This window comes from Heloderma suspectum, chromosome 4 (genome assembly GCF_057233095.1).
Source record: "Heloderma suspectum isolate Gila_16-S chromosome 4, 16-S_ref, whole genome shotgun sequence".
Classification (NCBI taxonomy): Eukaryota; Metazoa; Chordata; class Lepidosauria; order Squamata; family Helodermatidae; genus Heloderma; species Heloderma suspectum.
In genome coordinates this window covers 58,609,423-58,623,779 of record NC_139461.1, presented here as the reverse complement: position 1 = coordinate 58,623,779, position 14,357 = coordinate 58,609,423, and the positions used below count along the sequence as shown (strand labels likewise).

At 41.3% G+C, this 14,357-nt stretch overlaps 1 protein-coding gene across 2 annotated transcripts in view; it reads left to right on the top strand.

Moving 5' to 3' along the window:
* C4H8orf34 (chromosome 4 C8orf34 homolog) overlaps positions 1-14,357 on the top strand; it is a 158,992-nt gene that overhangs the window by 61,458 nt on the left and 83,177 nt on the right. For both annotated transcript variants that reach the window (XR_014789835.1, XM_084848047.1), the window contains exon 7: positions 3,361-3,527. Coding sequence is in view for 1 of the 2 variants with exons in the window: in XM_084848047.1 (XP_084704173.1) it covers positions 3,361-3,527 (167 nt within the window). In the remaining variant the exon portion in view is untranslated. The remainder of the gene's footprint in view (positions 1-3,360; positions 3,528-14,357) is intronic.

Here is a 14,357-nt window from a genome sequence, read left to right as displayed (position 1 = left end):
GCCCCTGTTAAAGAATCTAGTAAAAAATGCGTTGAAACAGTGTTGAAGAAGTCTCATGATGCTGCTGCCATGGCGCTTAGGGCTTCCTCCACAGCATCCTTTGTCTGGAGGACTACCCTGCTTTGGTAGAGGATAGTAACAATAAGGACTTGGATAGTTTCATTCTACTTAGGAGTCTATCAAAACTATACAAGATTCACACCTTTATCTCAGATAACACACAGGATTCCATGATTTATGCAGCACATTCCATTGCTGTGACCACAGTGGCAAGAAATTCACTCTGGTTAAAACACTGGAACATGGATGCTTATTCCACCATTCTCTTTGTAGGGGCCCTCCTTTATGAAGAAGAGGCTCTTTTTCAGTGGAAACTGAATATAAGATGAAGGCCATGCCCACCTCTTCTGAGATGAAAGGAAACCTTCAAATAGGGACCTTTCTTCCTTTTGTAACTTTAGGTCCCCATTCAACTCTTCTTTTTGGCCACATAATTATAAGTCCTCAAGTCTATCTGCTCCTGAACCAGATCCAGTCTGGGATCTCAGTCCTCTATTCAGAGCAGATCAGGTCCCTGGCAGGCCTCCAAGGCCACTCGCCAACAGTCTTGAGTCTCTTCCTGCACGTATGGGAGGAACACTATAGCACTTCCTTCACACATGGAAGCAGATGGCACTGGACGCTTGGATTCTATTCAACATAGATATTTTCTGGAGTTTCCCTCACTACCAGAAGCAGGTTTCTGCCCTCCCCTTCTTCCAGGACTGTTCACAGGCAACAGCTAATGGCTGCAACAGTTGCTTATCTCCATGAAATAGGGGCCATAGTACCTGTCTGAGCAGTTTCAGGGAGGTTACTCTATTTTCTTCCTGGTCCCCAAACAGAGGGCAGGCAGGTCCTGGTGTCTCATTCTGGATTTGAAGTACATCAAGTTTGTGGCTTACTGCAAATTCAGGATGGAGATCCTCCAGACCATCGAGGAGGCTCTACACCAGGAGAATTTCCTATCCTCAGTAGATCTCATGGAGGTATACCTCACATCCCCATAGCTGTACAGCACAGGAAATTGTTTTGCTTCGCTTACATGGGGTACCACTGTCAATACAGGGCAATGCCCTTCAGCCTGGCATCAGCACCAAGAATCTTCTCCAAGCTCATGCTGGTTGTGGTAGCTCACATCTGACTCAGGGCCATTCATATGTACACTTACCTGGAAAACCCTCTAACCCATCACTGGCAAAGGCCCATTCAGATCTACAGATTATGCTGCCCTTTCTCCAGGACCATGGGTTCTTAATAAATTTTTGGAAGAGCCACCTCAAACCCTCCCAGTCCTTAATTCACTTAGAGCAGTTCTAGACACCTTCAAGGGCTAAACATCTTTAGTTCCAGATGGAATCTACAAATGCAGGTAGCAAAGTCCCTTCTTCAAACATACTCAACAGACCTTATGTTTCTAGTACAAGCCTCGGGTCTCATGATTCCTGTCTAGGGCTACTGCCATAGGCCAGATTACACCCAAGACCCCTTCAGTGGCTCCTCCTCCCACTTCAAACTGAAATCATTCACAGGCACCCCATCGGGATCACCATACCTCACTTAGTATATCCCTGCTATGGTGTGAAGCGCCATGAACATATCAAAGGGCATACTCATTCAAGAGCCACGTACATAATTATGACAACTGATGCCAGCCTGGAGGGGTGGTGGGGCTCATTGCCGGGGCCATCTCATCTAGGGTTTCTGGGCTCCCGAAGCCAAGCACTGCAGTATAAACTGGTTGGAGCTCTGAGCAATTCATCTCTCTTTGCTCAACACATAAGCCCCACCCTTTTTTAGTCAGAACAGACAACACATCAGCCTTAGCCCACATAAATAATCAGGAAGCAATGAAATCAAAATCCCTATACAAGGATGCCTCCTACTTCCTCTTCTGGGCAGAACACAACATCCCATCCATTATTGCACATTCAGTGGACCATCAATACAGAGGCGGACTTCCTAAGCTGACAATACCTTCATCCTGGAAATCGACTCGGGAGAGGACAGTTTTTCAGCAGCTTTGCCATCTTTTCGACCCTCTCTAGGTAGACCTCTTTGCTTCCCCTCTCAACCAGTTATCACGCTTCTTCTCCAGACACCTGCTTCCATCAATGGAGGCCATGGATGCAGGCTCCATGCATTCCCTCCTCTTCCACTTCTGGCTAGGATTCTCAGAAAAATCAGTGAGGAACAAACAACATTAGTGCTTATAGTTCCTTTATGGCTTGGAGGCCATGGTTCTCTCAAATCCTTCAACTGGCATAAACAGATCTGTTGTTCCTTCTGTCAAGGCTCAGCCTTCGCACACAAGGAATGGTATGGCATCCAGTGCAAAACTGGCTACATCTAGCTGCTGAGTGCAGCCCCTTCCTTTCGCTAGGCTACTCTGCCAAGGTAACTAACACTCTAGGAGGCCATGAACCAACCAAATGTATGAAACAAGCTGGAAAGCCAGAGTGGTGTACTGGCTAGAGTGTTGGACTGGGAGCCGAGAGGTCTGGGTTCTAGTCCCCACTCGGCTATGGAAGCTCACTGGGTGACTTTGGGCCAGTAACAGACTCTCAGCCCAACCTACCTCACAGGGTTGTTGTTCTGAGGATAAAATGGAGAGGAGGAGGATAATGTACGCCACCTTGGGTTCCTTAAGGAGGAAAAAAGGTGGGATATAAATGTAATAAATAAAGCAAGCAAGCAAGCATTTCTGCATTGATGTAGAAGAAGCATCTGGTCTCTAAGACAGCAGGAATCAAGGAACTGCTTCTATTCCTCCAAACAGGGCTAGGAGCAAGCTTGCCAAGCATGCTTCACAGACAAGCTACAGTCTTCACTAGGCCACAAGGCATTTGGTTCTTGCCTGTACCTTTAGTGATTCCTCAGAAGGTTGACACTGGTATGCCCTCCAGTTATACATCACTTCCAACTTATCTTCCTTCTTAATCACTACTAAAACCTTGAATAGAAAAGAACTGGCTGGGAGGAGCCATGGAGGCCAGGACCTAGGCAAAAAGCCTGGTCACATGTTCTTTGCCTGTCCTGGGCAGTGGGAGGAATTAACCCATAATGAATGTCTCTTGCTCACTGCATCAGAATGGAGCTTTATGGTAAGTATCCAGCTTTCCATTATAGAGCTGAATCTAGACTAAGCTAGTTGCAGTTAGTTGAAATCGATGGGACTTAATCATGACTAACTTTTCACATTGATCTTAATGTGAACTTAGCCTGGATCTAAGCTATAGATTATCCCGAGATGTAAACAGATGCTCTAAATATGTTTATGGAGAAAGTGATAAATCAAGGAGGCAATTCTTTCTCTTCTAGTTTAAAGATGGAACTGAAGACTAAAGGATTGAAACATCAGCAGCAGCAACATAAGAAACTACTGGCTGCTATGCTTTCCCAGGATTCATTTGATTCTGTACAAAGCACAGCTCCGTCAGTAACAGAAGAAGATATTGACAATGAAGATGATGCAATGGAACTGCTGGGTAATTTGAAAATTTAATTCACTTAAGGTGTTTGCCCCCACCTTATTATCTTGTTGAAAGCTCAGTTTACAAAAAGTAAACTGAGGTTTTGCCTCTAGGAATTGTAACTGCAATGGCAGAGATGCTTTCCTGCAAGACAAGTTCGGCCATCCCTTTCAATCATTCCCTTGCAATTTGGAGTTGCAGGCGAGTTTTAGATATGTTTAAGGGTGCACTCTTAGTTGCCCAACATGATTTGAATATGCACCATTGAGCATGCATTGCAATTTCATGGAATGTCAAACATAGTTTTTCCTTTGCCACATTTACCCTTTTCCTCCCATTTTATAATAGTGATAGGTGCCTGTTGCCACTGATGACTGTTTTTCTTCTCAAGGTTAGTTCATATGTAGAGAGTGTGACTACCTCATTTTTATGTGGGTAGTGCTTTGTGTGTTTTTTTAAAAATCCTAACGTGAAAGGAGGACAAGAAATGCTAGTTTTCAAGCTCTTTGGATGTTTTGTCCACTTTTCATTTTTTAAAATGTGTAGGGTATTTTACATGAATATCTGGTATAAAAGGGCAGACTTCAGTAAGGAAACGTAAAACATTTCCAGACTGGAATATGTTTTTTTCTGTTCTGTGTTGCTCATAAATTGTGTAGCCCTCCATCGTTAGGAAAGTATCCATGTTCCCACAATGTCACACTAATTTTAGCCCCCCCATAACATCATATATAACTTTCGCTGCATTCTGTGACTCGTTCAAATGATTTGTTTCCACACTATCAGCTGCTTGCTTAACCTTGGCTGCTGGTGAAAGAATGTGCTCTGTTAGTCTTCTTAAAAATAATACTAAATCTATTTGTTATTTGTTAAATTAATGTGCCTCTCTCCCCTCCTCTCTCAAAAAAATAATGTTTACAATTTACCTGGAGTGTCATGCACACCTTTTAATGAAGTTAGATGATGCAAGTTAGTGAACAACATATGTACCCCTAGCCAAAGAATTTGTAGCAATTGTAAAAGCTTAGGAAGTGGTCTTATATCCTTTTAATTGGATATGCCGGGGGCTGAACCTGGGAACTTCTGCATTCAAACCAAGTGTTCTGTTACTGAACTATGGTCCCTCTCCCTTCCTTTTATGCTATCTTAAGATTGTATGAAATCTTAATAATATGAAAAATATGCAGCATCCCCATAGATAAGTGATTTTCAAACTGTATTCAGGGAAACCTTGAGGTGCCTTGGAAACTTCAATTAACTTATTTTCAATGAAAAGAGCAGGAGTAGCAGACAAACTTCCCTGAAAGTCAGCTTGCCTACCACTGCCCATCTTCCCTTGCAATATGGAGTTTCAGGGGAATATTAGATGTGTTTTATTTAGTTTATTTAAAATGATTTTTAGGCTGCCTTTAAGGATAGAACTCTCTTAAGGCAGCATATAGAATAAAAACAATACAAAAATATGCCAAAACAAATAGAAAGTAATAAGTATTCAATGAAATACTATAAAAACAGATGACACCAGTAAAACCTGCAGCCCACAGATTATGGAAGGGCCAGCAAAAACAAGGAGGTCTACAGAGCCTTCCTGAAGACCTGCAAAGAAGGGGCCTCATGAACTCCTGGTGGACACTGATCCCAGAGGTGTAGAGGCCCTACTGAAGAGTGCGGGGCCACTCCCTTGTACTCACCAGTCTAACTACCCTTGGCAGTTTTAGGGTGAATTCTTACTTGAGGACCCATGAATAGGACTGAGAAAACTTTGTCACATGCAAGGGTGCCATGTTCTTCAGTAGGCATGTTAATGTGGAACATTTTTTCCTGAAAGAAAAACCCCTGGCGTAGACCAAAATGCAGTTATTAAATTATTACTTTAAAGTATTGGCAACATTTCTTCTTTTGTTGGTTTGATTTTTCCTTATTTTATTCTTTTATTTTAGTTTAATAATTGAGGTTTGCAAATATGTTCAGAATATATATTCAAGGTTATTTATGCCATGATTTTAATTAGCACATTATAATGAGTTTTAGTAATTGCTCGGTTTGTGGTACTTATTGACATTAGATTTAATGTGAGACATCTGTTCTTTTCTGTGTATGGAGGAAACATTTAGTAAAGGCTACAAAATGAATTTTGAATTTAAAAAGAGAATGCTTTCCTCTCCTCATATGCCTTTGTTAGAGCCTATGTAATGTTGTGGGTAGTGTTGGACTAGGACAAGGGCGACCTGGGTTCAAATGAAATCCTTACTTCACCATTTAGCCTGTCACTGTATCTCACCCTAACCCTACCTCAGAGTGTTGATGTGAGGATAAAACTGGCAGGGGGGAACCCAACTACACTGACTTAAGCCTACTGGAAGAAGGGCAGGATAAAAGTGCAATATGTAAATTAATAAATAGCTTAGTTTATATTTGTAAAGAAATTAATTTCAAAGTTAATCATTGAATTCTAATCAGGATCACTGCTCTTTTGATAGATCGATCACTTCATTGATTGGATGCTCAGCTGCCCACGTGGGTGTTAGCTGCATACCCCAGCCTTTGACTGGGCAAGCTGGACCCAACCATATGATGATTCACTTGCCTGTACCCAGGGGTTTGTTACTTAGATTGTGAAAGGAGAACCCATGCTGTATTGCAACTTTTGTACAATTTTCTTCCTTCCCTTTTGAGGCTAGGCGATGGAGCCTACCACAAATAAGGCTACTACTCTATACTGCCTATCTGAGTATACATTTTTCTCAGTAGATGCCAAGTCACATGGTATATGATGAATATTTGGGGGAAGAAACTATGAGTTAGATTCAGCCATAGTTAGAGTAGACTTATTGAAATCAAGGAAACTTTAGTTGGTCATGATATCAGTGTGTCTACTCTAACTATGACTAAGTATGGATCCAACCTAATGGACCTGTTCAGACATCGTGCTAAGTCAAGATGGTTAGGACTTTTTAGCTAAGTGTGTTGGCTTAGTGTGATTCCTGAACAGGCGTCCGTCTCACCCATGGTGGTTTATTCACCATGGACGTTCACTAACCACTTGCTGCAAGATGGTTAGTAGGCTGTACCGTGGCTTAGCATGATGTCTGAACAGCCTCTGTGCTTAATTGACAGCTATCCTAGAGCTCTGCTCTATGATCTCTGGTTGATCTCTGTTAACTTTGTAAATATTGGCTATGCTAACATTTGTGATGCTAGGATTGAACTAGAAATTGTGTTTTAGCCTTCAAAAATGTCCATTTATTATATTATGGTAATAAATTATATTCCCTACTTTATGAGTGTTATGATAAATACGTGTTCAGTACTCTTCTGTTATAAAAAGACTCTAAAGTTACAGTCCTGTGAGCACTTAGAAATCCCATTGAACTCAATAGGACTTATGTAAAAATGCCTTGAATTGTACTGCACATTAGCTGCTGACGTCCCTTGGAGATAAGCCTAATAAGAAAAAGAACCTATTATACTGAAGTGTCTAAAGGAATAGGGAACTGCAAAGCTGTAGCATAACCAGATATTCAAGAATTCATGTAAATATGAGTGTTAAATTAGCACTCTCGATATTTAAATTAGATGACTAGATTATATTTTCAGTAATAAAGTAAAGTATGGCTGGAAGTTTCAATAGTCTGACTTTTGACTTACTGATTTATTCTTCATGAACTATAAACTGCCTTATTAAGTACATTGGATCTCAATATTTCCATCATCGCATAGAGGAAAAGCCCCAGCCCCAAACAGAACCAAATTCGTCTGATGAACATACTGACTCCTCTTAATGTTGGAAAAAGCTTCCCCTTCTGAATTACTGCTCTAGGCACCTGCTAAACACATGAGTGGTACTAATACAAAACTAGACTGGCATAAGTCTAGAACTCCAGTGTTTTCTGTGTATTTATTTTTTTATTTAACATATTTTTATCCCATTGCTCAGACAGACTCCTAAAACAGCCTTCCTGGACTCCTTGCAAGGAAGGGTGGGATATAAATCAAATCATCATCATCACCATCATCATTATTAAAAGATACAATATACAAGGAAAAAGGGATGGGAAGGGAAGAGGGGCAAATTAAGTAGTCTTTCAGCAGGACTGGTGGAGTGGCTGTGCTTCCACTCCCACCTCCTTCTGTACAGCCTGCTGGAATGGCTTCTGGTGAGGAGTTATGCCTATAACTAATCATTCATTACTTGTTCTGCATCCTCACCAAAACATGGAGCCTGGAAATGCAGCAGTAGGTGGCCAGAGAACCACAATTCATCACAAGCAGTGTTTTTCACAGACAACAATAGCCTGCTCTTTTACCTATAACTTCTCCTATACCTTTTCTCCCATTGTTGAGTGCTCTGCTTATTGTCTGCTGTTGGCTACCTTTATTTCCTTCTCTCACACATCTCGTCGGTGTTGTGGTCCTTGGTCTGGAGGCTCAGTGTCACCCCAAAGAGCTCAACAAGATATTAGTTACCCCACTCCAAGGAGGACTCTCGGGGACCCTGACACATCCCTTGGACCCAAAGATGTGGCTTTTTCATCATTTCATTTCATTTATTATATTTCTATACCGCCCTATAGCTGAAGCTCTCTGAGAAGTTCACAAAAATTAAAAACCATGAAAATACGTTATATAAAGTATAAAACCATTCACAGAATGACATAGAACAAATAGCACACACAACAATGACATATGTCTAAATTTAAAACAATCAGCCAGAGACAATCCAAGAGAATCCTTATATGCTGCCAAATGCCTGAGAGAAGAGGGCAGTTTTAACCTGGCAGCGAAAAGATGACAATGTTGGTGGCAGGCAAGCCTCATCGGGGAGATTATTCCATAAGTGGAGGACCACCACTGAGAAGGCCTTCTCCTTCATTGCTGCCCTCAGACCTCCTTCGGAAGAGGCACCCGGAGGAGGGCCTTAGATGCAGAGCGTAGTGTACCTGGTCGGCTAATGCTGGGAGAGGTGGTCTGTCAGGTACTGTGGTCCTGAGCCATGTAAGGCTTTTTTCGTCAAAAACAGCACTTTGAATTGGGCCTAGAAGCATATAGGCAGCCAATGAAAGTGGGTCAGTGCAAGCTACTGTCGGCAGTGGCTCCATAAACATCTCTTAGTGACTGAGATCTAGTACAGCTACTTGTGTGTCCTGGACTGCACAGCTAGAGAAAGGTCTTAAGAAATAACCTACATAGGTGGGTCATAGGTGAATAGGGCTCCATTCCCTGTATTTTATTGTTTAGAGTCTTATTTTAAATTGTTTATTCATTTGGATGTTTGTTTTGCTTTCTCCCCCTTCCCTGTTAAATAAATCCAAATTCTTGTTTTATAAGTTGTTCACTGGTTTTTCCCCACCCCCTTTCAGGGAATAGGGGTGCTGGTGGGCTGGAGGCACCACATGCCAGTTTGGGGTCATCATCTTTCTCCACATCCTCTATTGTATGAAGCTAAATCCCATGGTTTACATCACCCCACAGTGGGGTTACATATGTCTGGGATAGCCTCCCAACTCCTTCTCTAAGCCTGCTAGACCATTACTGCCTCTCCTGTTCTGAGCTTCTTTCTACCTTTTGACTCCACCCCATTCACATATGCCTTATAATTCTTCTATCAAGCCCTGTCTGTCGGCTGTGTCCTTCTTGTCTTAATACATGGCCAGCCTGTATGTTATGACTGTCACAAGGAGTCTGCTTTAAATCAAGTGTTACCATGTTGATTTATTAAGTACCAACAATAGTCGGTGCTATACAGAATATAGAGTTAAGAGATAATATGGTGATTGCCCAGTTGTTTTACAATCCAGAGGTTGCTTACTCTAATGGCGCATGACAACAAAAGGTAAATTTCTTCCAAACAGGTAGAGAGAAAATATCCCCCCTGCACCCGCCACCCCCTGTCCAAGCTTGGCACACTGCAGACGTTTTTCTAATTCCACAATGAATGGTTAAAACCTGGTGGCTATAAATCACATCAGACAATCTGCTGCCACTTCTGAAAAGTCTTACTGAAGCAGAAGCGGTATTGAAATGAATGGGGCTTGTGCCAGTGTAGCACTTTGAAAATCAATGTTTTAATAAGGCAGACTCTATAATAGCACGGAAAACAGAGTTTTCACTTACCTTAATGGGAATTTTGGCTGTAGTTAGTTTTGATATGTTTACATTGCCAAAGGAAGTCCTATTTCAAAATGCTTATGGAGGCTGCATTTGGGATCAATCACTGCAAACAAATGGAGCCCACTTTCCATAATATTGCAGTTCTATGACAGTGAGGTTTTACTGAGATAATTCATATTGTCTCAGACACTGGTGAGGCAAAATCCAGAGATGGTTAAATGTGGTTAAGATTCATTGTGGGGACAGCGGGGGGGGGGGGGAATGGGATGATACTTCACTATTTACTTAAGTACCTTTATATACTTTTAATTTCTGAGAGATCCAGTCCTCTTGTCCCTTTCTCTATTTGGCCTACAAACTGAATGCCAATTACTGGAAATTATCAGCTTTTCAAGAGGTTTCCTTGCCTACCTTAATATTTCCGGAAGTCGACGGGTAAAGAAACTTGTTGGTTGGAGTTTGTTCAGACCTGGTGAAGTCTCTCTCTCTCTCTCTCCCTTTTTTTGGATAACAAGTGACCTATATCTAAATATGGAAAGGCTCTGTGTCCTTTAGAAATGTTAAGAGCAGCAGCAGCTTCTGCTCCAATGTTATGTTCCTCCCCACACAAAGTCAAGCATAGAAACAGATCCTCTGCTGACATTGCTTGCTTGGAACCTGTTGGGTCTAAAACTAGGGATGTACGAAACACCTACCTGGCTCTGTGCCGGGCAATCCATTGTGGGGGGGAGGTGCTCTGTCCCTGCCCCCAGAATCCTCAACAGGGGGGAGGCGATCCGGCCCACCCCTGGAATCCTGCCCGGCTGGCTCTGCTCCACGGCCAAGCCACGGAGCCGCCGGCTGGCTCCGGCCGCCCGCAGCCGGACATCTGGCTGCTGGGCAGCCCTGCAGGGATGCAAATGGCGGCTGTTGTAGCCGCCGCCATTTGCATCCCTGTATTGAGCCATGATAGGCTACGTAAATATTTACGTAGCCTATCACGGCAGGGGGAAAATCCCCAGCATATGCAAATGGCGGTAGCTGCCGCCATTTGCGTACGCTAGGTTCCCCCCCCCCCCGCCGTGATAGGCTACATAAATACCTACGTAGCCTATCACGGCAGGGGGAAAAAAAACCCAGTGTACACAAATGGTGGTAGCCGCCGCCATTTGCGTACGCTGGGTGTCCCCCCCCCGCCGTGATAGGCTACGTAAGTATTTACGTAGCCTATCACGGCTATGAAGAGGAGGAAGCGAATGGCGGCCGCAGGACGGCTGCCATTCGCAAAGGAGCGTGGACGGGAGCAGGTAAGTGCTCCGTTTCGCACGCCTTTCGTGGGGTGGGGGCGGCGGGGACTTCATCCCGCATGCCTTTCATGGGGTGGGGGGCGGGGGCTTCGTTCTGCAACGGATTTTGGGGGGCCGAAGGCACTGGAATTCTCTGACATCCCTATCTAAAACAGACAGTCAGTAGCAGCAAATTCACCAGCCTGTACTGGGGAGGGGAGTGTTGCAGTGCAGTCAGAATGTAAATTCAGCTCCACCTCCCTTCTGTCTTTAAAGGGCTAGTAGCTTTTTAAGGGAGAAGAGTAACAGCATGAGATTTTCCATGTAGCTTTGTGTTTCCTATTTCTTCCAGCCCTGGTGGCCAAGGGGCAATGGCTACTTGTCTCTACCTTGAAGTGAGCAGTTTTTTGACCCTGTAACGTTGCTTTTTGAAGAAAGCAACATATGCAAAGTTAAAAAAAAAGCTAAGTTGCAACAAATATATACAAAAATCTAAAACTTACTGGACAGAGAAACTGCTGATCTTTTCATTAACCCAACTCCTACAGCAGGAAGATTTACATGCTACCAAAGATCCATACAATACAACAACCCAGGATAACCTATTGTTTCATGCAACAATACTGTCAATGAAAGAATTTCACTATATATTGACTCCATAATTCAACCACTAGTCCATAAACTTATTTCATATATTAAGGATACTACAGATTTCCTTATGAAGATCGAAAGACTAAATCAGGAATGTTGATTTAACATCATTGCAACCTTCAATGTTACTTCTTTATATACTAACATACCCCACAAAGATGGCCTTTCTGCCTTAACACACTTCTTAAACAGCAGAACATCTAATAAACCCAGTACTGGAGTCTTAACATCCCTGGCTAAATTGGTACTCACCTGTAACAATTTCATGTTCAATGGCAATCACTATTTACAACTCCAAGGTACAGCAATGGTAACACGTAAGGCCCCATCATATGCCAATCTATTATGGGACAACTCAAAGAAACTATCTGCAGAACTTCTACCTATAAGCCTACCTACCTTCATATGGTGGTGTTACATACATAACATTTTTGTCACCTGGGACTATGGAAGGGATAGCTTAGAGATTTTTACTAAGTTTATCAACTCTATCCACCCAACGATAAAATTTTCCAGTAACACCACAACTGAAGACCTGAAATTACCTTTCCTGGATGCTCTCTTAGCCATTGAAAACCATCAAATTGTCACAGACTTACATTGTAAACCTACAGATTCCCAGCTGTTCCTCAGCTTCAAGTAATGTCATCTGAACCATCTAAAGAAGAACATTATATATAGTTTGGATCTTAAGATAAAATACATTTGTAATAACAAAGAAAACTTCTCAAGAAGATGTAATGGACTTAAAGAACACAACAATGTGGATACCTTGGTCACATTATTGACTACAACATCAACCGAGCATCAGTAATATCCAGGAATACCCTTCTTTATGAAGAAAAGGGTACTTGCTTGAAAGAAAATCACATTCCATTTGTGGTGGACTACCATCCTGCTGCCCCTAATTACCACAAGATAATTAAAGATAGGTATCCTATTATATCCTATCGTTCGTTTAACGGAAGCCATTAATTCTCCACCAGGCAGCGCATTCAGAAAACCATCCAATCTGCCTAAATTGTTAGTTAAAGCTGCACTTAAACAAGATATTTGTAACCCAGGATGATACCATTGTAAATCATGCCATTGCATTTCCTGCAGTTACCTCCAATAAGCCACTTCTTTCAGGAGCACAATTACTAACAAAACTTATTGCATTAGACATGTTAACATTAGACAGTTAACATGCACTTCTACTTGTGTGGTTTACTTAATTGAATGTTTTTTAAAAATGATGTCGTATATAGGGAAAACTACAACTGACCTAAAAACAAAATTCCGTAACCACAAATCTGCTATTCTAACCAAAAAACTGGAGCAGCCTGTTGCAAGATATTTCGACTCTCCTGCACATAGTCTCTTGGATTTACACTTGGTTCCAATAAAACAAACAAAATGCCCTGATATGCTTGACAAAAGGGGAAATTTTGGGGTCTATAGACTCAGAATTTTTAGTCCCAATGGCCTTAATCTGGAGGACAATTCATAAGAATTACACCAATCATATTTCTGTTTTTTCTTCTAAGGAACTTTCATCTCCAGGCATTCCAAACTGCCACTCCTAATACCCATTTAACAGCACAGCTACGGATGAGGGCAGAAGCTGAAACGTTCATCTTAAAATATATTTTTGATACCCTGTTGTTAGTCTTTCTATCTTTCTTATATCCTTATTCATTCACTGTAGTTCACAATTCTTGTTTTTAGAATTATACTGAATCAAATATGTTAATATTACTATAGAGTAACGTTTTGACATAGAAGCATTATTTCCAACATTAGGTTGTTACCACTTGAGGGCACCAATGTGTTTGCTTTATGTATTCCGTAACATACATATAAGCAAATTTAAATGTGCAGAAAAGGCTAAAAAGGTCTTAATAAAAATTATTTAGAGGTAAGAGATATAAGGGATCATAAACTGGGTGGGTTGGAATGTTAAAAAAACTAAACAGTATCTTCCAAGTATTGGAAGAATATCCGAAGTGTGTATCTTTTACCCATTTACCTTTCTAACATGAGATTAGTAATTATCCAGCTGATTATATTTTATCATTGATTGTTGTTAATATTTTAAACTTTTAATTTGTTTTCCTAAAGAAACAAAGTGGATCACAGCAAAAAAGAATAAACAAATATAAACTAATTAAACAACACTCAAGCAAAAGTAGCATTTACATGTGAAAGAAAGGGACAGCAATAAACTTCAAGCAATTAATGTTTTCATTATTTGCAACTTATGGTTTCAGCATGTGGGAGTGCATTTATACAGTCATGAGCCATAGTAAAATTACAGATGTTGCAAATGTTATTGCTAGAGGTGTAAAAATGGACATGTAAACTCCGTTCTGGACAGAACCCTGTAATGTCCGATTATAATATTCTTGTCCTGATTTTATTTTATTGTTATATGTTATTTCCTTCAAAACAGGCAGATCCAATAATAAACAACACTCATCCTTATTCCTTCATGACATTTAATTCATTATACGGATATATCTGTATCTGAACTCTTGGTTCATTTTACTTCAGTTTTGTTCCTCATAATTCTGGAACAAATGTTTTGCATGCATAGTTTACTATCCTTGCTAGTACAGATATGGTTTATTTGTCCTTTAAATTTGCTAAATTTGTTCAATTGCACCCACATGCGCTGTGAGGAATTTGATCAAATTTTGTCAGAAGGGGAAAAAAAGAGGGAGAACTTTGATGTGAAGTAAGTTTCCAGCTTCCAGGCTTGTAAATTAGCCAGTGTGACATGTACCACCTCCTATAAATCATGAGGGCTCTCCAGTGCTTAGATCCTTATAGGAAA